Source organism: Anguilla rostrata, chromosome 7, assembly GCF_018555375.3.
Source record: "Anguilla rostrata isolate EN2019 chromosome 7, ASM1855537v3, whole genome shotgun sequence".
NCBI lineage: Eukaryota > Metazoa > Chordata > Actinopteri > Anguilliformes > Anguillidae > Anguilla > Anguilla rostrata.
In genome coordinates this window covers 21,046,934-21,072,375 of record NC_057939.1, presented here as the reverse complement: position 1 = coordinate 21,072,375, position 25,442 = coordinate 21,046,934, and the positions used below count along the sequence as shown (strand labels likewise).

Genomic DNA, 25,442 nt, shown 5'->3' with positions numbered 1-25,442 from the left:
GACTGGAACGTGGCGTTTTGTGCTGTCACCTGTGTTTTTAGCTACTGTGCTTGCGGTAAGGATCGATGATTTAGAGGCCCCCGTTTCCCCAAAGCCAGGGGAGGTGCCAGTCTTATGAAACGCACAGCGACTGCTGTAAATATGGAAGTACCTCCCCCTGACAGCAGAGACTAAATCTTCTCTTTTCTTTTGCCCCTCTGAGACCCGCCTCCCTGCTGCAAAAGTCCATCCGCATAGAAACCAGACCCCGCCCCTGTCTGCCTGAGGCCCCGCCCCCTGACCTTTAGGCTAACTTCATCCACTCAAGATTGTTTATTAGTTGCTTGACATTGTTTAGTCCTATAAGGCTTCAGTGTTATCTAGCTCAGATTTGTTTGGAACTCTCTTCTTAAGATCTCTGAACTCTTACTGAATTACAACAGAGCCAATCAGTACGCACTGTGCGCCCGCTCCAAGGTCCCAAGCCAGAGTTCACCTGTGACAGTTTATGCCTAACGGTTGTGACCGTGTCTTCCTGTCCCACAGGTATGGTATCACACATTTCATCCCTGCTAGGTAGAAATGGGATGGCGATCCCACAGATCTGTTCTGGTTACACACAAGGGAAAAGTGCTACGTGGTGACTGTAATGGAGCGCAGTTATTTCAACATGTCCAAACCTACTTAGCTGCTTACACATATTTGAACATTACACAACACTGCCCCCCCCACAGGTAACACCAGATTCCACTGGCAATGTGAATGTCAAAGTTGTGTGGTTGGTGATGGGGGCCCCCCAGCAGAAGGAGCCGCTTCATGATTTGTGGTGGGCAGGTGGACTTGATGTTTTCATGAGGTCTGAGCAGACTCGGGGAGGAGATGTGCTGTTTTTGCTGGAGCTAGGGGCTTTAGTTGGAGCTGAATCACCCTTCGAGAGACCTGGAGGAAATGGTAATTAATGGAGGTCCACGAACTGCAGTTTTTAGCTCATAAAATATGACATCTGATGGCCGACATATTGGGGAGGTCATTTTCCTTCCTAACAAATGATGAAGACATTTTTCTTGATGATTTTCTTTCTCTGCAGGAATTTAATTCACTTCCATTTCTCTTCCTTACTTGCTTGCACTGATAGTCAGGGACTTAAAAACAATACCTTGTCATAATATTCTTTGATTTAATGTAAGTATGCATTCCTTTATTAATATTTACTGCATAATAAAATTATTTATTACTTCTAGGGGATAGCAATTTTTTAAGTGCAGACCTTTTGGTATTACCAATCTGTAATTTAGCAGAGTAACAGGCCCACATTTCAAAAGATTGTCACTTTTACAAAATAATAAGATAACTCTTACATGTACTTTTAAGACTGTCCCATAATTTCCAGAGATTTTTCAAAATAATTTCTTGTTGGGTTGTCAACATTTTTTGGCTTAATTTTGGCCTGTTTCTAATTAATGTTTTTCTTCTTTGTTTTCTTCTAATAAAGTTTGATGAGTTAATTTTTGTGAACTCTCCAAACTGTGTTAGTGATGAAAAGAAGGAACACTCCACATTTATTTGTAAGTCAGTGTTAAGGAGTTGATTGAATCCAGGCCTAGCTCTGGAGACACCAAGCCCATAATATTCAAATGAGGGGTAGGCATGACTACAGAAGCTAGCTCAGAAGTGTGATGTAGAACATTTAGAACTACTATCCCTAATGTGGGGGTCACAATTGGTTGCTACATGATGAAGACTGAGTAAAGAGGCGCCAACCATTTCAAGAATTTTTGCAACACAGGTGGAGTGGCAGGCAGTTTTCCCGTGCAGATACATTTTTATAGCCTCACATCTTTGCAGTTGTAAGTAAAAGGGTAAAAACAGTAGGATAATATTACACTGCTGTGTGATAGATTTTAATTAGAAAAAGTGTTAGATGAGGCCTCTGTGGCCTATGTTCTGTTTTCTGAGGTCCCACAGCAGGATAAGTTAAGTAGTGTTCATGAATTATGACTGTTATAATGCTGTAGAAAAATAATATCAATATTCATGTGCCCATGAATGCCTTTCCAGACAATCTTCTTTTATGTGAACCATTTATTTGCAGTTTTTCACCCAGAGCTGCGTCTGTAGCTTATCCAGACCTCTCGAGTTCTCCGGCAGTTATTTTGCACGTGTAGACGATTAAGTTTACCCCCTCATCCTCTGATCAGAACACGTCAGGTAAAAAGCAAGCACACCCCCAAAACAAGATGTGACCTTTTCACGTGGACATAAAACTGCGCACGAATGGGAGTCCATGCATCTTTTATGAGCGCAGATCCACACCATAATTGCACACCCCCTCCCCTCCTTTACCTAACAGGAACAGATGCATTATTAACCTCTTTCAGAATCCTAAAACTGCCTCCCCCATGTGGCTGTGGGCAGCATCCATGGAAAGAGCCGAGCCAGATGGTGAGATGAAGGATAGATTGGGGATGGAGATGAAGGGGGGGGGGGGGTTTACTGCCAGACCACTCCCAACACCACAGCCTGTCTACGAGCCCATTGGCTGGGGCCACAGGGGACTGGTGAGGCGCCGTGGAAACGCCAGCTGGGACCCGGAGCCTGGTGCAGAAAGGGGGGTGGGAGGAAGAAGGGGTTCAGCCCGACTGAGTTAGCTTGAGGATATGTGTAAACCAGCAGTGAGGAGGAAGCAATTTTTAGCTCCATTCATTTAAGTTTCCATGGGGACCCTTCGAGAGACTCCTCCTGTGTAATTAAGGCCTTTATTAGGCATTAGGTCATTTTCCTATAGGTAATACTGAATTTATTAGATATTTATTGGATCCATCCTCCTCCTTTATGGCAGACTTCTGGCTCATTCGGTTCAGTTCAGTTTTGTTCACTTTTAACCCTAACCCCCCCAAACCCCAGAAAGTGAGGTAAAAAAAAACTCCCCAGCAGGAAGTTCTATACAAAAAAAGAGAGAACACAGAGTCTTTCCAGAAAGAATTTTGATCTGTGAAGTGAAGATGCTGATGATGTCTCTCAGGACAAAAAGGGCATCAGAACAAGCCACAAAGGCCCATAGATCAATGTCATCCAGCTCTCCTTTGCCAAAAATTATAACATTGCTGGCAGGTGGTACTTCATGGTAAAAACTTATCAGTTTTCCCCAAATTACAAAAGCAAGTAAAAGGACAAAAAGGAAATGGAAAGAGCAGAACAGTCAGCAGATCGCTGTTCCTTGCTTTGTTCTCTTCCTCTCCCTTAAAGGCTTGCTCTGTGAATAATTTCACATATGGCTCCAGATAAATTGCAAAATGCTTCATAGGGTTCTCTGCGCTAATTTAGATTCTGGGGAACATCTGGGCTGCTTTACTTGGGACAGGGCGAGGTCTCCCTCAAATATTGTGACTGCATGAATGTTACCAAGATCAGATTTAACATCTCCATCTCTTATCCACAAGAGGTTTTTTTTTCTCATAGCTCTCTGAAGCTTTTTTCCTGTCCCTGAAACATCCGTATGTTTTCAATAGATGCGTACATTGATAAATGACCCTGATTACAGGCGACTCGTACGCCCTTGATGTGTGAGTGAAACTTGCCGGTACATGAAGGCTACGGAGAGCGGAAAAAGATGTTGCGGATTTGGCTGCTTCCTCCTCGTCGCTCCAATTTGTACAGTTTGGAAGATTGTCCTTGTTTGTGTCAAAGCCTCTCTTCTCAGTGTTCTTGGGCAGGGCCCTCTCCCACTAATACAACACTGCGAGGAAGGAGAAACATCACAGACCCCATCTGTCTGCATGGAGCACCTTGATGAAATGGCTAAGAAATAGATAAGTTATATATTTCTGCCTATTGCGTTGATATGTTGCATGACAGTTTGGCTGGGCAAAAAAAAAAAAACTGTAAATGACCTGGTTTTCTCCTGCTGCTCCTGTTGTGTGGTCTGTGGATGCTGTTACGTTCTCCACCTTGGCGTGTTTATTATATGTTGCGGTGCATTTGGTAAATTTGGGTTGGTGCATGTTAAATGTTTGTGCGAGTAAGAATCACACAGCAGGGGATTGTGGGTGCCGTATTTGGTTAAGGCGCCATGCTGCGGGGCATGGATGAACCCCATGGTCTCTGATAAAATCCGGACTGTGTCAGTGCCAGCTGTGGCTGGTGGCTCCATAGAGTAAAGCACAATTGCTCATTGGGTCACTCAGGGTATGGGAGCATTCCATTGGTCAGGGGTTCACATTTCATCACTGACTAACGACCCCTGCTGGTTGATCGGATGCCCGTAGACTGCATGCTAAAGACGCATATGAAAGGTCTTCCTCTGACTCCTCTCTATGCAAGATTAGCTGTAGTCTGAAATGTGAAAAGAAGCAGCTGGTGACACCACATGTTTTTTGAGGAAACCTGTAGATGTCTACACTCCTAAATTGGCAGTGGGGTTCGCTGTGGTTGCAGATAATCGGGACATTTCCCACCCCAAATTGGGGTGGGAATTAGATATGTACAGACACACTGGGCACAAATTTTATATTAAAAAAAGAATCACACAGTGCTGTCTCTATCTGAACAGGGTCATTGCTTCCAGTGCACTCTGGGATTAGGCAAAATGAGTCTGTGAGGAGCAATCCCTCAACGTCTTAATGATGATGATGATGATGCATCTTCCAGACCTTTACCAGCAAAAAAAGAAAGACAAAAGGTGGACTGCAGACTCTACTGTTGCACAGGCCAGCATATGACGTTATCATCTGCACATCTTCCTGGCAAGTAAGGTAATCCTGCTTTTGACTCCTGCAGTGGATAACCTCACCCTGTTCCAAGAAGAAAGAAAAGACACATAACTGTGTGACTGGGACAAAGTAAATCTGATACAGCCCTGAATCAGCACAGCTACGATGATATCCGTGGGGCTGCGCAAGAGAAGGGAAAAAATAACAAAGGAAATTGATTCCACTGCTCTCTTTTTCGTGCTTTTGTTTTATTTTCAAGCATTTTTAAACGGTTACAACAATTGCAGCTCTGGCTGAGACTGCAAAGACTCGCACTGTATTAACACTGATCTGAAACATCTGTGAGGCATGGCCATTTGGCAGAAAGAAGGCTTTGAGCGAGGGAACCATTGGTGGTGCGTTGATAGCATTCGGTCCATTTGACTTTCAGCCTGCCCACTACTCGCTTAAAACGGAAACTTAAGACCTGAAAGGTCAGCTGTTTCCACCTGCATGAATAGGCCTACTGTCGAAGAGGGACTGCGATACTGTGGTTAGGCCTACTGTTTTAGAGGGACTGTCTTACCATAGTTAGGCCTACTGTTTTAGAGGGACTGTGATACCATGGTTAGACCTACTGTCTAAGAGGGACTGTGATACTGTGGTTAGGCCTGTGATCGCCAGTCCACTGCACCGTCCTCTGTAAATTGGGGTTCCTTCATTAAAGGAAAGCTGTTGTGGTGCAGGGTGTTTCATCAGACCCTTTGGGGAATCCCTTTAATTTCTAATCCTGTCTGCTGGCTCCAGTCATTCCCATATGGGCATGACTTGAATCGAGACCAAAGCAGACTCTTTTTAAGTGATAGCAAATTACAAACCAGATTGGCTGAGAGCCACAGTCCCTCTGACAAGTAAGGATGGGAATTCTGTCCATTGCTATGTAATTATTGAGGGAATTATTGGGGGGGGGGAATCTAGCTTCTTTGCAGCCTAAAATTCCCAAGCTCTGGTACATGTTCCAGACAGTTCCCTTAAGACCACAGTACTTAATTTTAATGTCATCTCTTAGAGCTTTCGTTAGGGTACAGAATTTAAATGCTGGCTTCCTTCAACTTTGTTAGCCAGCAGATGTTCTTCAGAAGTAATATCTTCCATACCAGCATTTGAACAACCATTTGTTTTGAAAAGACCTGTGTGTCTGCGTGTAACTCATTTACTGCATGGATCACACTAGCCCAGACATTAAAAGACGAGTCTGCGCAAAGTGTACTCCATCTATGTCTTCATGCTCCTCATGTCAGTGCAAAGACATCAGAATTTGAGGTGACCATTTGGGGTGGCCATTTCCAAAGCCAGATGGCCTAGGGTGGAAGTGTGACTTGTGTATTTGAAAAAAAGTCAAATAAAAGGGTGATTTGATCTCAGAAAGAGATTGTGTTTTACAAATTTTTTATATTGATAGTCTCAGAATTAATACCTGTTTATGTTTAGTTATTGTCATGAAATCATCATTATGTTACTCTGAGTGGATGTTGCTGCAGTATATTAGACAACAGCTCTGACCTTTGCCTCAGTAGTCTGCCTTGCCTCTGCTTCACAGTGATCCCTTCTGCGTCAGTACAGACTGAGGGGAAGCAATCACTCTACCACCTTCAGGGGTTTTAAATGGTACATGAGTCTGAAAACAACCAGCCCCCCCACCCCCACCCATGCGTCCATCGCTAGTGCCTGGGGTGCGCGGGGTGACGCATGTGCTGGGAGGTCGCTAGGTCATACTCTGTGGGCACTGTTTTGACAGGCATGCCTGGAATACCACAGGAAAGGCCTTGAGACACAGATTTTCAATGGGCTAGGTGACTCTTTAGCCCTGTGTATTTGCTCAGCACACGCCCGTTTTCAGGGTAACATACATTGCCTGCATTTTTGACATATTATCTAATTTATACAGCTGGAGCCATTCAGGTTATAAGCCGTGCTCTGTGGCACATTGTAAAGCCCAAGGCCTTCGGTGTTTGCTCCAAACTGCACCAATCACATCTACTTCAGGCATGGTCTCTCTGAAACAATGTTTTTTTTTTCTCTACAGTGTTGATGGTACAGCGTTTCCAGACATTTATCAGTGGGCACAGTTACTTTGACCTGGTATTCAGTTTCACAGACCAGCACACACTAATTTAGGTTGAGCACACCCCCAGTCTTGTGCAAGTTTGGTAAGTGTGTCTTAATTCAGTTAAGACATTTTGGAGGGGAGAGAAAAAGTCATTTTGTGGGACATTGTGCTTTGTGTTGCAGCATGTGACTATGTGACATAGCCATGTGTGACAAATAAATGGTTCAAATTAGTGTCCTAACTCCATGCCAGTGAGCAAATTTTCCCTTTTTTGTCTCCCTTATTTTTTGTTCACAAGCAGATCATCGCAAATTCTATGATTAGAAGCCTGCTATAGCATTGTTTTCTCTCAGCTTCCTGTCAAGAACTAGTCATCACTGTCGCTGGGGGCAAAGATGCAGGTGTGGTTAGAAAGATGCAGAGGTTGCCAAGACACTGAACTGTAGCCAGACATGCAGCACTTGAACTCGCAAAGACTGGAAAAAGCAGTCAAACACTGATGTTGTCTAACACCAGGCTGTCGAAAGTAATCGTCAAATCAATTTTCAATTGCTGTGGAACCAAGGCCCACTCATGCATTTGATCTGATTTTAATTAAGCCATCTGCCAACAATGACGCCATATTCAGTTTGTAAAGGAACTTAGCCAAAGCTTTGCTTTACTGATCTGTTTATTCTTATTTGATACTATGTAATCTTCATTAGTATTAGTTTCTTCTAGATGCATGGTGTGTATTTTCAAACCACCACAAAGCTAAAATATTTATGAAAAATAAATGTACATGTAGCCTGACATTTACAAAGAAATCTAAACTCTGTAAACAGGGACATTTCCATTGCATACAGGTTACTGGCATGATCCTTACCCCATAGCAAACCACTAATCTAAGGATTCAGAGTACCATGCCAGAGTACTACCTGGGGGGCAATCCCAGAAACACACTTACAATACGCAAATAAAACCTGGTACTCATACACAGGGCAGGATTAGTATGCACTTTACAACTTAATGTGGTCAATTGATACATCCAATGGATCTGGTTTCTGTGGCTGTATCATTACATTGCAGAGTATCTGCATTCCTGGTTGGATCCTGGTGTGTGGACATGCAAGTCCGTTTTTGCTGATGTAAGCAAAAACGGTGACTTAAAAAAAGTCTTCCTCTGTTTTTATTTCTCTCTCTCTCTTTCTCTGCCTCTCTCGGTGCCTCGGTGTTTACATCCCTTCATCTCCCTCGCTTGTTCCCATCACTCTTTCTGCTTCCCTCTCTTCAGTGTTCCTCTGCCCACCGCTGGTGCACTGCACTGCCCAGGAGACCAGCATAACCCATGTGCAAACCCTGACCTCCGGCTGCTCAGCACAGCCTCTGTTCTCCTCACTCATTGGTCCCCATCACATCTGTTACCTGCCTCCCATTTCACAACACCACCTCCTCCAGGGGAACTCTGCTTGTTTTTTATTGACCGTCACGCCAGGCTATGGCCTCAGCAACGGTACCTCGGTCTGTGTTTACGTGATGTAACGAACCTGTCTTCATTCGTCTTTTTTTACCATTAGAATGGAATGTTGTTTCATTTCCTCTCTGCAAGCCCCTGAAAGCCTGGACTTCATTGCATGAGTGTAATTCTTTTTTTCTGTTGTTTGTTTTTGTTTCATGGGATACCTGGACAAGGTTCGGCGAGCTACATACATCCAGAGGAATTTGCGGGGATTAGAAAGCATTTATTTTGACAGGTCTTTGTCTCGAGTATTGAAAACCAAACTTGTGTGGTCTTTGTCTGTTGCAAAATTTTCATCCTCATGGGACTTTTTTATACCAAGCTTCTACATGGATTCTCTATAGTTATAAGGCAACTAAGTTTAAATCGGTTGTTGTTGTAGTTGTTGTTATTATTATTAGGCTATTATTTCTACAACTACAGTTTCTATTCAGAACATACATTTTCCATTTTAATTGACATATTCTTTTGACATATACATTTGAATTTCCCTCTACAGTAGTCAGTTTCCATTGGGGTCCATGGGGAGGAAGATAGTAGTCCCATGTTTTTATTGCAGCCCCCTCGTGTCAACTGGCTTTGTTTCTTCCCTGCACTGAATCGTATATGCCCCCCCAACCGAGCATCAGGAGGACTGCGGGCGGACCCCAGGCCTAACCTTAATTACCGTTCATTACCATAAGCTGCCGGTTCCCTCCTCCCAGTGGGGCGGCTAGCTGAAGCGCAATATCCCATCTGCCATTGGGAACTGGAAAACTGGGCTGCCCGTTGAGTCTTTTTCTTTTTTTCCCCCTTCTTTTATAATGTAACAGCACACGTTGCGGAATCTGAAATGCGAGAGCGCAAGACGGCAGCCCCTGGTCTGACTTTTCGAGTAAAGAGAAGGAGGATAGCGAGCAAAGCCCTCTTGGAGCGCTTGCAAGGCAGGACAGGTCTACTCGCTGGCTGTATGTCAGAGCCGTGAAAGGCTAGGGCGCAGACGCCGCAAACAAAACTTTCCCTGTTCTGAGGAGACTATGCAAGCTATTAGAAGGAGAGACTGAGAGCGAGTCTGAGAGGAAACGTAGACACTGCCGGCCGGTAGAACGCGCGCACTGTAATCCACAGCGGGTCGCTGGGCTGAACTCTCCGTTTAGGAACAGTTGAGGGTTTGTTGTCGCTGGCTGCCCAGGGGAGTCCGGGATTTAATGAAATTCAGCAGCTGGCTGGACACACGCTTACTTCAGTGAGCTGTTGGGGATTAGATGCATTTGACTCCACGATGCGGAGCGATCCCATTTTGTTCGCTTCCAGGGGTGAGTGACTCGCAGTGCGCTTTTTGTTTTCTGGCTTTTGCCGTCGAACTGCACATATGAATACATCTTCATAAAAGTCATTAGCCTCTAAAAAACTTAAAAACAGGTACAAGACAGATATTATGTCCACCTACTGCTGTGTGACTGGACTGATCAATCATATTTTAGTACACTGTAATCGGAGGATGTACAGTGAAAGTGCACATATGCACTGAAATTGTTATGAGAAGCGGCGTCGATCTGTTCTATTTAGGTCTTTATCACGGATGTACCTCTAAATTGCCTGACAGTATTGGATACTTTGAAGAGCTTTTGGTTACCGTGCTTTCTTTCTTTGGCAAATATACACAGTAAAATATTCGGTGTAAATTAAACTCAACAATTTGTAGCCTATGAGTGCCAATGGGATCATATGCAACCTACTCTGAGAAAAATATACGTTGTCATAGTTGATTTAACGCTGAGCATTTTACTGCATGTCACGTTCAGATTGAAATTATGGATGTAAGTGTAGAATGCAATTTTGAATTGTGGTTCCGGTTAAGGATATGCGACTGTAGTGCTCGTAAACGACTTATTTTTTTCTGTGATCAAATGTAATAACGAAATAATGCTGCCTAGTTTAACTTGTACTCCCAAAAGATCATGAAGTTACAGAAATATTGCCAACAAGGTTGTGATTCACATTAATTTACCGTATTTTTATTTTCTTTTTTTTACAACGCCTTTGTTTCACTTTGAAGGATGCAGCGGGGTTAGAGGAACCACTACCTCGTGAAACTAATTTCTGAGCGAGTGTGCTTTCTCGGTCTTCTTAGTTGGAGCGGAGAATTCTAGAAATTGCACGATGTGGATAAAGAGAGAGAGTTTGGTTTGGATGAGGTTTACTGTATCGCTCCTACGCTGGCACGCTGTGGTATCATTAGGGTCGTTAGTTGTCTATGGAATTATACTTTGGGTGTAGCCTTTGCAACCTGAGCGCGCCCCCTCCTCCTCTTATGACGGATGGTGAATAGTAGTCTTATGTACGTCGAATGTCATAATCACCGGATTGTCTTGACCACAAACAGGCGCTAGTTTGGCGCAGCTGCCCCGTGGGTATTCTGGAGTAAATGCACAAAGGCGATCTGCCTGTGAAGGCCATGCGAGATGCTGTTTTTAAACGTATTTTTAGCAGTGTATATTGTGTATTTTCACTAATTCAGTGAATCACAGATATCCTTTTTTTGAACCTGAATTAAGAGTGTAACGTAAGATTGAACATAAAACTAATACGGCAATGATTTACAGTCTAAGCGCAGTCTGCAACAGTGTTCTTCCACAAAGCCATTTCCTATTTAAAAATGTTTAATTCTGTTGATCAGTAGAGGTTCAGGGGGTAGTAGCTCCCGGCTATCAGGTGAATGGATGATGTATTGGCGCTTCAGTTTGGGCTTTGAAAGACGACCATTGTGCAGTCGGTTGTAATCTCATCCTGTCATTTAGGCGGAACCAGGCTTTCAGAGCTCGTGAAAGTGCAGCTTGTGAAAATGCGTGCGGTCGCGCTTCAAATTCCGACAGGACATATTTCTGTGAAAGAAAATCAAAGTGTTAATGTGTTTATTGGTGTTTGTTCCTGTAGCCTTCGCCCGCAAAACCGAAGACAACATGGCATTTTCTGGCGGTTTGCATGCGTGTTTCCCTGTGATGTGGGCACGATCGTGTTGATCTGTGATGAGTCTTTCACATGCCGAACTGTTCCTGTTCAATGGCATACGTTGAGCCTCAGACTCACTCCTGTCAGAATTCAGGTCTACAAAAGCAACTGTGAAGACATTCCTGCATTGACTTAATGGACTTGTTATCTTAATAAGAGGCGCGTTCATGGAGCCCTGCTGGTCGGTCTGATAGATTAACCCAGATAGCACACATAGGCATACTTCTCGCCGATGGTGCCCCACCACGGACCACCCTGGGTTGCAGGGTCTGGCGCTTTTCTGACTAAACATTGTTTTCATTTTTGTGAAGACAGTTTGTTTGGGAGAGTTAGTTCACAATAGTTTATGGTGTTTAATAAGGAAAATGGATGGTCAGGAAAAGATATGCAGTGTGTGAAGCATTCGGTAAGGAGTGTGGATACTTTGTGGTTGTTACGGAGAAGGGGTGTAGTGTCATTGTTGAGGAGGAGGGATCCAACTTGGCTAAGAAGGAGTGATGCAGAGTGGTTGTAGGAGAGATGGAATTATTGGTAGGTATTAAAGGAAAGTTATGCGGGGGTTGTTGGGAAGATGAGGTGCTGGATGTATGTAAGTGAGAATGGAAGGCAAATGACCAGAGCACCACCAGTTAGCCTTACAGACAGGCTGGTACACAGTAAAATGTCCTGTGTTATTTCAGCACTCAATAGATAACATTTGGTCTCACATTCCAGAGTGGGACCAAATGTTATCTGTTAATAGTTAAATTAATTCTGCTAGAGTTGAATTAACACTGGACATTTTATTTTGTACTAACCCAGAAGACAGATTGCGGGACATACAGACCCAGTGCAGAAGTGTGGTGCAGTGTGATACCATCCATGTGCTTCCATACCCTTCTTTCTCTCTGCCACACTCCTGGTAGCTGTGTGCTGGAACAGAAGAGCAGCAGTTCAGCATAAGTTGACCACAGTTCCCATGACTCTCCATTCTTTTTGTATTGCACATGACATCACTGTTTCTGGGGGAGGTTCCCTTTCAGCAAATCAAGGCACATGTTACTCTTGATTCGCAGCGGGCAGCTTTTTTTTGTGCTCGCATGTCCTCATGCTGGAAACCTGAGCAGGAGACACAGATCTGTTTTACCCATTTATTCTTCATGGGATTTTTGTCTAGGGAGAGAGCAGCCATGTCAAATCACAATAATTTGATTCCAGGACCCACTCGCTCACAAGCAGAGTACCCTAATCCTGGCTTACTTCTGCAGCACAGGCACACATGCACACTCACATGCGTGCACACACACACACACACACACACTCACACGTGCGCACACACACACACACACACTCACATGTGCGCACACATGCACACACACACACACACTCCTGACCCTGCCTGAATAGACATGCATGGCCTACCTGGACTGTAGCCAGTATCTCCCTCTCACACTAATACCGTATCCCCCACAATGCACTGCACACACCTTTCTATCTCCACAGTCTCTCAGACTCCCCAGAGGCACGATTGGAGCAGCCAAGCACCACTCCCCTGTGATGAAAACCACTGTCCTCTGCACTCCTGCTGTGGTTTTAGGTTGAGTGCCTGTAATTATCCCTGAGAGATACAGCTTCTATGTGCCTCTGTTACCCAGAATGCTCTGCTCAGACTGAACACAATGAGTGCATGCCTGAACTCAAACCACTGACACACTCAGAGTGATCTGCAGCGGCACAGCAGATGCAGTTATCCAAGTAATTTATCTTGATTTATACTGTGCTTCCCAGGCATTGCTACATTTTACAGTCGTATGCAATACCTTGGGTTGTGCTAATATTTTAACTGGCATTATGAGAAAATGTGCCCAGTCTAAACCCTGGATTGCACCATTTGCCCCAGCTCTTTCACACGGACAAAGCAGGGGTGTGAACCGGCTGGCGGGGGTGCGAGCGTTCCAAGACGCAGAGGAAATACCGTGTTTCTTTGGTTTGGGCGAAGGAAAGCGGAGCTGCTTGCAGGCGGGGGCGTGGGCGGGATCTAGAAGCGGCGGAAAAGGCGCATACCAGGGCCCTGCGCGGGGTTCGCTCAGACGAAGGGAGGCCGCGCCGCGCCAACCCAAACAGCGGCCGCGGCGGGGAGACGGGCAGCGGCGCGGGGGTCGTGGCGGCGGGAGTGAAACGGGAGAGGCTGGGAGAGGAGAGCTCAGAGCGGCGGCTGGAAGCAGCGGGACGATGAACCCTGACCCTTTTCAAAAAAAAAAGAAGGGTTTCGTTCCGAACAAATGGCCTGTCGTGGGGGGGATGTTTTTTTGGGGCCGTCCCTGCCTGCCCGCCCGCCCGCCCGTCTAATCTCCCCGCTGCAGAGAGGCTGGGTTTGAATGCGAGGAAACGCCGTCTTGTACGAGAGCGGAGTCAGAGGAACTGCCACCCTGGAAATGGGCGGCGTTTTTAAAAACCCGCTTCTTTTCCAGGGGAAAATGCGGTGTGCAGCGGCCGTCGCCACTGTCGCCGCCATTGGGGCCGTTAGGGATTGTTTAAGGCCTGGGCAGATGTCTGTTTGGCTTGGGGAAAAGGCCCTGACGTGACGCTGAGGTCTGCCCTCTTGTGTGGTGAGGGGAATTGGGGGCGGTGCCAGGCTTTAAACTGCTGCAATTAACACTGCCACTGTCAGGCTGTGGCAGCTTACCCACAATGCACCTGGGACCTCTCCAGCTAATAATACTGCATTCTGGATCTGTCAACTGAATAAACATTCTAGGAAAAAAAACAGTAAAGATGCATGAAATAGCTTCTTGCAGATTATATACTGTTTCAGTTATTGAGCGTTCCCCTGTCTGGTCATTACGCCGACAGTAACAGCAAACGCTGTTTACATTGGCAGACATGAAAGAGCCTTGGATAGTCCTTCAGAAACTCCTCGTGTGACTGACAAGAGAAAAAGCCCTGTGTGTGTTTACCAGTCCACTGTGACGGTTTGAATTATAGTACCAATAATGACCCTCATTAGGAACGTATCGCTGTTTAACAGGAGAGAATTTCATTAGGATGTGCACAGTACTGTGTTTGTGTATATATAGTGAGCTGCATAATGTTTGGGACAAAGACATTTTTTTCTTAATTTGGCTCTGTACTCCACAATTTTAGATTTGTAATCAAACATTCCACAAGTGGTTGAAGTGCATATTCTCAAGTTTTAAGAAAAGGATGGCTTTATACATTTTGGTTTCACCATGTAGAAATGACAGCACTTTTTTAAAAAATAGACCGCCCATTTTAGGGCACAATAACGTTTGGGACAAATGACTTCACAGGTGTTTATGATTAGTTAGGTGTGTTCAGTTGCTTCCGTAATGCAGGTATAAGAGAGCTTCCTGTATCTAGTCTTGATTCTAAGCTTTTAATTGCCTTTGGAGTCTGTTATTGGTGCTTGTCGACATGGAGATCAGAGTTGTGTCAATGAAAGTCAAGGAAGCTATTATGAGGCTGCGCAATAAGAAAAAATGTCAGAGACATAGGCCAAACCTTAGGCTTACAAAAATTAACTGTGTGTAACATCATTAAGAAGGACCAGACCGTTGATGACCAAATAATTCTCATCATAATGAAGAAAACCCATAAACACCTGTCCAACAGATCAGAAACACTTCAGGAGGCAGAACTAAAAAGGCTATGCTGCAAGATGCAAACCATTAGTTAGCCAGAAAAACAGGATGGCCTGGTTATAGTTTGCCCAGAAGTACCTAAAAGTGTCTGCAGAGTATTGGAAAAAGGTCTTATGGAAATATGAGATCGAAGATTTGCTTGTATCAGAGTGATGGCAAGAGCAAAGTGTGGAGGCCAAAATGAGCTGCCCAAGATCCAAAGCACCTCCACTCATCTGTGAAACGTGGTGGGAGTGTTATGTTTTGGGCATGTATGGCTGCCACAGGTACTGGCTCACTTGTCTTCAGTGATGATATACCTCCTGATAGCAGCAGCAGAATTCTGAAATGTGTACAGAAGCAACATATCTTCTCAAATTCAAGAAAATGCCTCCAAACGTATTGGACAGCACTTCATCTTACTGCTAGACAATGATACCAAACATACTGCTAAAGCAACAAAGGAGTTTTTCAAAGCCAAAAACTGGAAAATTCTTGACTGGCCAAGTCCTTCACCTGATCTGAATCCAATTCAACATGCATTTCATATGCTGAGAAAATTTAAGACAGCTAGCCCCTGAAAAAAGCAAGAGCTGAAGATGGCTGCAGTACAGGCCTGGCAGAGCATTGCCAAAAAAGATACTCAGCACCTGGTGATGTTGATGTACCACATCAGACTTCCATCAGTCATTGCATGCATAAGATATTCAACTGAGTATTAAATATGACTGCTTTCATTTACATAACATTGATATGTCCCAAACATTATGGTGTCCTGTATAAAAAGTTCTGTAATTTCTACATAGTGAAACCAAAGTGTATAAATACCCTTAAATAAATGCTGAGAATGTGCACTTTAACCATGTGTGAACTGTTTGATTACAAGTCTAATATTGTGGAGTACAGAGGCAAATAAAAAAAAAATATATTTCTTTGTCCTAAACTTTATGGAGCTCATTGTATATATGTTTATACACACACATATATGCACAGACATCCGTACACACGTATACATATAAACATGTTGTTTCACACCATCCATGATGGTGTAATCACTGTCAGACATGTTGTTTATTCAGTTCCGTGTGAAGCCCATTTACTTTTACTCCCCTTCCTGTACAAAAAGCGGACTCACTGTAACAACTTCTCCGCACAGTTGCAGACATGCGCCTCTGCCTGAAGGAAAATGAGGAGAAGAAGAGGAAGAAGGAGGGGGAGGAAAAGCTTTTGCAGCAAACATTGTTCTGGTTTGTTTAGTCTGAGAGCATGACAGTCTGAAGACAAAGCCAGGCCCCTGGCGATATTCGCTTGCTGAGCTGGCTGAGGTCCCACAGGAGCAGACGAGTACCTGTCAGTATTCAAACAAACAGCTGACACCTGGAGCGGTAAAAAAAAAAAAAAAACAGACAAATAATCCCTTTCTAAACTTTCCTCAGTAAGAGGAGCAAATCGAAATGCTCAGCGGAACACGAATGTCTCCTGGCGGGTGATTGTCTTTTTGCGTGGGCGAACTGAGAATTGCCTCTCATTCACAGTGCCCTGCTGCTGCTTGTGCTGGGGACACGACAGAGCGTACACGTGTCACACAGGTAAAAAGGTCCTGTTTCCAGGGGCACCTCAGCACCGTCATTTTCTTTTGGAGGATTGTCATTATCTCCTGTTATGTGCTCATGTTAACATATGTTCAGTTAGATTAGTCCAGAGAGTGAAAGAAAGTGTGAGAGTGAAAGAGAGAGAGAGGGAGAGAGTGAAGGTGGAGAGAGAGTGCAAGTGGGAGCGGGATGTTTGTTTTCAGTGTTTAGCGTTTCTTTTCCCCCTCCGGCCTTGTTTGAGGGTGGTCTTCGTTTCAGCGTTTCGCCTAATGGGCAGTTTGCAGTGACTGCGATTCCTTTTGCTGTTTTTACGCTCATTTAGGCCACCGTGGTGGGAAGTCCCTCCATCTGATTCCAGGGCAATTGTTTCTTGATGCATAGTATGACATTTCAGTCATACAACAGGAAACTTTTACCGGTAATTTAGGGTGAGGTACTGCATGGTGAGTTGTGGTTGATTTTGACCTTTCAGCTCTCCCTAAACGCAATGGCTTATAGACGTCGCTGCCTCTGTGTTCTGATAGGCTGAAGAGTCGGTGTGTCTTCTTGACAGGAGAGCACAAGGTGTTTTTGCCCAGCATCGTAAATGTCTTTCCTTGCCCTTGGTATGTGCAGTTTGCGCCAGATGGATCCATCAAAATTCAAACCCACCCACATGTTGCAGATTATACCCCTTGGCTGTCTGTTTACCTGTCGGCGGTTGCTTTAGGGTTGTGGTGAACTGGGCTGGTCTAAACTGCGTCTGTGCTGGTCTTGTGCTGGCGGTGGCGCGTGTGGCAGCAGGGATTGTCACAGGGCAGCAGCACTGTCTGCCCTTGCAGTTTGGTGCAGTGAGGTCAAGCTTACATACAACCATGCATGATTCGTGGTTTCAGCATATGAGTAGTCAGCAAGTGCAACTTTGACAAAGGGAAATATGACACACATTTCTAGACATATTACTAGATGTTTAGTTTACCAAATTATTTTTTTGCGTGGTTTTTTTTTGTATTTGTTCTCAAGCTGCAGTGACCAGTTGTAATCATTAAGCCTGTCACATTGCTGTCATTTGTTGCAAAGAAAACCCTATAGAACACCCTATTTTAGATCTGCTGTGGCCCTGTGGTGTTGTGGTGCTGAGGTGTGTGCTGTTGTGGTGTTGTTGTGCGTGCTGTTGTGGTGTTGTGTGGTGTTTTTCCGTGGAGTGTGGTGCTGTGGTGTGTGGTGTGTGGTGTTGTGGTAATGAGCTACTGATGTAGTACAGTAAAATGCTTGTTCTTTAACACAAAGCAAAAATAGAAATCCGCTATTTCTTTCTTGTCAATTTTCATGAAGGAGACTTTAAGAACTCTGCATAAATATAACAGACGGCTTAATTACTGATTACCTATTGATATGCTTTTTTGTTGCTGTAAAGAACGAGAGTGCAGGTTTCTTTGCAAAAAGTTATTACTGGGGAAAAAAAATTATTCTGCCATTCTTTATCCTGGTATCCTTAGGAGACACAGTATAATTATGAATATTAAAATAATCACATCATGCATTCCTGCCACTTTTCCATCATGGTTCCTGTACCTTGCATAAGGTTTGCAGAACCATAGAAGAGTTTATTAGCGGGGGAGAGCTGAATGTTTTGTTTAGGTCTGAGATCAGAAGCTGTAATTCACTTTTGTTAGTGTCTGAAGTCTGCTGTATTACTGCCAGCCACTGTTTTCTCTGTAATTTGTGCGTTCCGTAGTGGAATTTCAGGTGTAGTGAGCCCAGCCTCCCCCGTCCTCCCCCCAGCAGTTTCTATGCGTTCTGGAATTCTTTGGCAGGACCACACTGTTATAATTTGACGGTTTTCACATTGCCTGGCTTTTGCTGCTGCCTTTCTTGTCAGAGGATTGCCGTCCGCCTCGTGGTTTTCACGTAACTTTCGCGTAACTTACGACTCCCTGGCAGCCATATCAAATACGGTGAGGGAATGCCTGAACGTAACCGTGTTTCATCATGACAGCTTCAGACCCTAAACACTGGATCAAAAACCTTCGCTTTCTTTTTTTAGATGGGCATACGGTTATCTAATCACTGGCTGCAACATCTTTCTGAGGTCCAAGAACAACAGCAGCAATGTTTGGACACGGCAGAGTCATTTTTTTCCATTGGATTTTGTTTCTTAATTTTCTTTTGTCATTTAAAATTGACATCTCAAATGGGTTTCAATCTCAAAACAGACAGACTAATATACATACAGAAAAACACAAAAAAGGATCGACCAAAGTATTAATCTTTGCATATGACTCATGGCTTTCCCATGAGAAATGGGATGTGACACACATGGTGATAAGACTGAGTGAATCACACCAGAGGACCATGAGTTCTAACATGACCTAAACTCTTGTGCTGGTATTGCAACCTGGGGCTGGTGAAAGTGTCAGTAGGTTGCATTGGGGCTGCTTGCCTGCTTAACTGACTGTCTGTCTGTCTGTCTTCCTGTCTGTCTGTCTCCAGCCATGGAGGAGCTGGTGTCGGAGCTGCGGCTCTTCCTGGACCTGTTGGACCGGGAGTATCTGAGCGCTGGCGTGCGGGAGAAAAAGCTTCTCATCTCCAACATCCTGCACAGAGTCTTGGCAGCCAAGGGTGAGTCCCCAACACACCCAAACACAGTCTCAGTGCGCCCACTCCACACACCCTAACACAGCCTCAGTGCACCTGTCCAAAGAGGCGTGATTAAGCTGATTTGCATCGCAGATACAGAACCTAAGAAATTCTTCACAGAGACTTCAGTAAGACCAATGTAAGTTTGTACCATTCTATAGTCACCAATGTGTTTGATTGAAACTGAATTGCTGAATGTATTACTGGTTTCACATGTCCCTGACACATGAGGGTGTGTTTACTGTATTCAGTCCTTTAGGAAATCCATCTTCTTGTGTCTTGGCTCTTCTGTGTAATGTGATATCATGTATGTACACAGATGTGATATTTCACAATTTTCTGCACGGTGGTAATGCATCTCCTTATTCATCTTGTGTGTGTCACAGAGCCCTCATTCAAGACTGAGATCCAGAGCAGTCTCCCTGCCCCCCCTCAGATGCCCCTGCCCGAAATCCCACACCCCTGGCTGGTAAACCTACATTACATCATATTATATTGCATCAGGTTGCATCATCTCACATCATGTTACACATTGATGTCACCTTGTATTGCACCTTGTTTAACATTGCATCACATTGAAACGTATTACGTCATATTGCATCGTATTGCATCATATTGAATTGTATTACATCGCATTACATCTTTTTACACTGTGCATGTACTACCTTGCATCATTTTGTGTAGCTGATACATGGCGTGACATTAAATCAGACCAGAAGGAAAATAAGTGTTAATAATTAATTGTGTCATGCCTCTAAGAATAGCAATATATTTTTCAATGTTTACTATTATTGCCAACAAATGTAATTCAGCTTCGTTCTCACTACATTTTTTTGGATGACATTGCATCATATTTCATGACATTGCATCAGATTGGGCAATGTTACATCATATGATGCTGTATTACGTCACCCCATATCATATTGCCTTAGTTTGCATCACATTACATCAAATGATGTCATGTCCCAGTATGTCACGTCGTGTTGGCCCTGCCTACAGCACCCAGTTTTGCCAAGATTTTGGCACCTTGATACAAATACTTCTCTGTGCTCTATTGATCTTGCCTGGTGTAATTGAGCCTGTCAATATGACCAGAAGGTGGAGTTTGCACTTTTTGAGAGTATTTAATTGGTCCCAATGCACCAGACAAGATCAGTAAAGCGTAGGAAAGTATTTGAATCCAAAAGAAATACGTATTTGACCAAAGTCTGTCAGGGTGAATCCACCACTCTCTCGTTCTGGTACTTTAAATACTGCTGTGATCCTCTACCTTCAAACGTTCTCTTTTTCGGAGTCGTCATCGTGCCGTGCGCCAGGTAGGCTCTGTGCAGCGCCCGAGGGAGGAACGCGCTTTTACTGTGTTTTACGATTTCTTTAAAAAGCAACAGGAAAGCTCCGCATCGGCTGCACCTCTTTAAATTCTCCCTTTCATGCCGTGCTAAAGCCGGTGCCTGAGAGGCTGCTGCCAGTCTCATGAGCTGCCCGAGCATCCTGACGCAGTCGCTTGACTAACTGAACCCTGATTCGCTTGGTGTTCTTGCGGCGACAGGGCAAATCCGTTGACAAGAAAGACTCAGCTAAAAGAAAAGCTCAGTGCATTGTGCTAGACACTTCCGATCAGCTCCAGCTTGTGGGTTAAGATGCTCTTTCATAGTTCCCCAGAACGCCCAGAGAATTTTCCAAAACACCTTGTTTGACATCAATTTGCACAATTTCTTTTGTTTGTCCTTTCGGAAGTTTAAATTGCTTACATTTTTCATATCATCTATTTCTGGGTTAAAGTTACCCCAGATGCTCAACCTATGTGCTTGTGTAAAGGCACAATTTGATGCACCCTCACCTTATTGTTTGGGCTTTATTGCTTGTGCTACGGTACGCTAGCTAATTGGAAACATCCTGCCCTGTCCTGGCTCCGGCTACCCAGAATTCTGCAGCAGTTCCCGGAACGTTGAGGGAACCATGCAGCGTCTTCTCTCTGCAATTACCGTTCATTACAGCCCAGGGCCGACCTCTGAGAGAGAGAAAATAAAAACATTCTGCCTTTTTTTCCCCTTTTTTTGTTTGGTTTGTTAAAAGATTAGACTTTTCTGTGTCAAACCCCTGTCAGCACAAATCCCCCTCTGTGAAAAATGTCGAAGAGGAGCCTGCCAGGTTTTTTGCATTTTGTTTGTCTTTTCTTTCTGGGACGTCCTCCCTGCCAAAACCAGGCCTCTGATATTTTAAAAACTGGCCAAGTGTCCGTGCCCTGGCTGAACCCCGTGGCGAGGCGTCTGGATGAGCAAGGCAGGGACGTATTGAGCCGGCAGGGGGCGGGGGTTGGGGCAGGGGTTGGGGCTGAGGCTGGGGCGTGGGTTTGGGCAGGAAACCCAGAAACCTGGTGGGGGACTTGGGATCCCTGCAGACTGTCACACTGTCCTGTTTCATCTGTAAAGGGGCTGGCGCTGCATCCACAAACCATGGGTTCCAGAGAGCTGAACTGAGGCAAAATGAAACAAGATTTTTGGCGTATGGCTGACCCATTTTGAAATAAAATTAGCCTGGGAGTTCTCCCGTACCTAGGCCCTTGGCTGGGGTGCACAGTTGAATGTTCAGTGCTAAATCAACTCTGATAGAGTAGATTTTACTGTGATAGAGTTTACTCCTTGAAATCTTATCGACTTCTGTTACCACTGACACTGGAGTTAAATTAACACTGAGAATGGAGTTCAGTTAACACTGGAAATTGAGTTAAATTAACACTGAGAATAGAGTTAAATCAACCCAGGGAATGGAGTTAAATTAACACTGATAATTGAGTTAAATCAACCCGGGGAATGGAGTTAAATCAACACTGAGAGTGGAGTTAAATCAACGCTGAACTCTTTGCTGTGTGGCCCAGGGCAGTTTTGCCGTCCCCACTCTGCCGGAGCCATGCCCGTCTCCCACCGTGAAGATCACAAAGTGCCCCTCAGCGTGCGGTCGCCATTTGATCCCGCGTCTCTGCCTTTGCTGCGGGGGCGCTGTGTATACAGTGCGGTCGAAACGGGGTTTGCTTTGATGCGCTGTCATCGATGATGAAGGGAGTCGGACCACCTCGCACCACATGACTGAGAATCGCAGCGCGCGCGCTTCTGAAATGCCCTTGAGATCCGCCACAGTGTTTAGAGGCGTTTGACATTCGCAGCGCTCCCTGAAGGAGCCTGCTTGATGTTCTGAAGCTTGTGACGGTTTTAGATGATGCGATTGAAGAGGCAGCCGTTATTACTGGTTTAAAAAATGGCGCTGTTGACAAAAATGTCCAAGAATAGTGTCTCCTCCTAGCTGAAAGAGGTTTGAGGAGACAGAGAGGCCTTTTACCTCAGGCAACGAGCTCCTCCCCTAATGGCGTTACAGATCAGGAAGCCAGAAGGGCTCACCCGGATGTGTGCTAATCAGATAGCATAATGGAGCGTTTGGCTTATCCACGCTCAGTTTCCATTACACAGTGCCACACACGGGGACTTCCCCTGGGGGAAAAGGCGCTTCAAAAATGGAAACGGTCACAGGCAGGGGCATCGACGGCGTCCGTCACGCGTCTCCCACGTGTCCCCCACGTGATGCCGCTCCACAGCGGGTGTTTTCCCCAGATGTCGCTGTGCCTCGCGGCTGGGAAGCGCGAGGGCTGAGAGAGCCGGAGAGCCATTGGGGTTCTCTCTCTCTCTCTGTCTCTCTCTCTCTCTCTCTCTCTCTCTCTCTCTCTCTTTTCCTGTGCCTCGGTCGCCCGCAGTCTGCATGCTGTTCCCCGTCTCGCTGCTGTTTAACATCTCGACGAAAGGGTTTGTTTTTTTGACCGCCCGTCGCAGAAGCCGCCTGTCCGAGGGGCGGGGGCGGGGCGTGGGATGTGGAGAGGCCTACAGCATGGGTCTTGTCTTTCGGATGGACCAAACGGAGGAACTCTGTTCATCAGAATTCCCTGAGGAAGTGGTCGGACAGGAAGAAAACCCACAACTGGGACACAAAACAAATTGTCATGAAAAAAGATTTAAAATTTCCTGATAGATAAAATTTCATAATAGACAAGCGCCATATGCTTGCTCCTAGAGCAAGCATACAGGGCACATATTCAATTTTTGTGACTTTAGTTACAGTCCTGTGGACGGTGATGCTGGATTTGACTTGGGAGCCAGGATCCGTTAGTGAATGTGTGTTGCCTGCATACCTCGAGAGTGTCTAGAGATTGGCTGATCCCAGCACAAGCCCCTCACCTCATAAATCTGCCTTTTATCTTCGTCATGTGTGCCTCCCATCTCGCAGCCAGGGGAAGGGTAGGTCACTGGGGATCAGCGCTCTGGGAGAAGGGGGAAGGCTTAGTGTGTTGCACACTGTCATGGTGTGGACTGGTAGAAGGATTAGTGCAATATATGTGCAGACAGGATGGTTCCTTTACTAGTGTAGGCACAGATACATTTCCGTGTCATACACTGATGTTGTCTGGGGGAGGATTCAGCCCCTGATGTTCTTGTGTAGATAGATATGATTGTGTGCTGTTGTGTTTTAGAGATGGGTTTGGGTTTGTGTGATGTTCTTGTGTAGATGGATATGATTGTGTGCTGTTGTGTTTTTTGAGATGGGTTTGGGTTTTTTGTGATGTTCTTGTGTAGATGGATATGATTGTGTGCTGTTGTGTTTTAGAGATGGGTTTGGGTTTGTGTGATGTTCTTGTGTAGATGGATATGATTGTGTGCTGTTGTGTTTTAGAGATGGGTTTGGGTTTGTGTGATGTTCTTGTGTAGATGGATATGATTGTGTGCTGTTGTGTTTTAGAGATGGGTTGTGCTCCGTGTTCTTACGTAGACAGGGGGAGGGTTCGGTCTCTGCGCGCTGTGCTCTTGTTGGGGATGTTTTACATGCACAGGGGTCTGGATGGAATTATGGTCTGTTAATCAGCACCAGGCCTGATGACTGCCTGAAGCACAGCCACAGCCCGTCTGTGTGTGTTTAAACACCAGGGTTGAATTCAGCTTCACTATGCTCCAAGTGCATCAACCTCTTGTGTAAGAATTTATCTTAAATCACATTTTATAAACAAGGTATATGCTGTAAAAATGGTCTTTTTCATCCTCCTTGCAAAGCTAGCACCATCGTTTTTTATTGCTAGGAAAAAACATAAATGTTCTCCTACTCTTATCAGATCAAAATTAAGAAATGTCTTAACTCATTAATGCCCAGATTTTTCCCAGAGATGTCTTACATAAGCATCTATAGTCATCCAAAAAATATTCACAGATGGAAAAAGAGTGGCAGAGACTTCGGCAACTTTAGTTGCCTGCAGGCTTAAATGGGTTAAACCGTGATTCAAGTATACATTTTTAGGGTGCCTATTTGGTGTTTAAAGAGGAATCTTAGGGTGGTATGGATGGGGGATTATTTGTAATGATATCGGAACTGACGGTCCTGGTCCTGATTTTTTGTGGGTGGGGGGTATCTGGCGGGGACGCGTGCTGTGGTAACTGTCCCTTTCGGGTTACAGGCCGGAGCGTCTGCACCCACCCCGTTGTGCCGGTGTGTTAGCTTTCCGAATGGCTCGGTCCTGCTGTGAACCAAATTAGTTCCATCTGTGTTGATGCTGGCGAGTTTGGCCCTTTAGTCTCCCCCACCCCCCCACCAAAAACATTCTCCCACCCAGAACGCCCCATCCCCCTGTCCCCCTCTCTCCGCCCTGTCCCGGCTCTGCTGACTAATCTACCCAGAAGAAGAGAAGGGTCTGTGACTCAGGCGAGCTCTGTTTGTGTCTCATTTCCCCTCTCTCTCTCTCTCTCTCTCTCTCTCTCTTTCTCTCTCTCTCCCCATTCCAGAAGAGACCGAAACACAAATAAAGCAGTCTTGGCGCCGTAGCCTGTGTGGACACAGGACAGTCAGTCCTCTGAAATGTGTGCGCTTTCATGCTGCTTTTTGTTTAAGCCGCTGTCACTCCGGATCCCGGTATGCGCGCGCCGCAGAGCTTCTTCCCCCACAGTACACCGACGCCCCCGCGCAATCCCCTCACAAACCGCTCCAGCCTCAAAGATAACAGCGTCTCCCCAGTGTGAAGAGTGGTATTCTCAGGGGTGAGCAGGCTGGCTTGTGCGCACGCTGTTCAGCTGCCGTGTGTGTTCAGTAACTTGGGAGGTCGGCCTGACGTGCTCACGGAAATGTCCTGCAGGATGTCTGTAAGTCACATGTTGGACTGACCACACTGTATAAATAGTTTGGCCTGTCCTATAGGATATGTGTGCGGTGTCTGTCATTGTGGGGAGTGTCCTGTTCTGGCATGCTGAATGCGGCCCCATTCTTCATGATGTCATCGTTTACAGATAAGCCTCACATTGGCCTAAACTGTGCTTCAGC

General features: G+C 45.2%; 1 protein-coding gene across 3 annotated transcripts in view; it reads left to right on the top strand.

Moving 5' to 3' along the window:
- The window catches only part of afap1 (actin filament associated protein 1), an 85,861-nt gene that overhangs the window by 32,969 nt on the left and 27,450 nt on the right, over positions 1–25,442 (top strand). Inside the window, exons 1-3 of one of the 3 annotated variants that reach the window (XM_064343616.1) lie at positions 8,996–9,570; positions 18,951–19,079; positions 19,484–19,566. In XM_064343616.1, coding sequence (XP_064199686.1) covers positions 9,537–9,570; positions 18,951–19,079; positions 19,484–19,566 — 246 coding nt within the window. In that variant the 5' untranslated portion in view covers positions 8,996–9,536. Of the gene's footprint in view, positions 1–8,995; positions 9,571–18,950; positions 19,080–19,483; positions 19,567–25,442 lie in introns of those variants that run through there. The other 2 variants (XM_064343618.1, XM_064343617.1) reach the window with 2 other exon arrangements.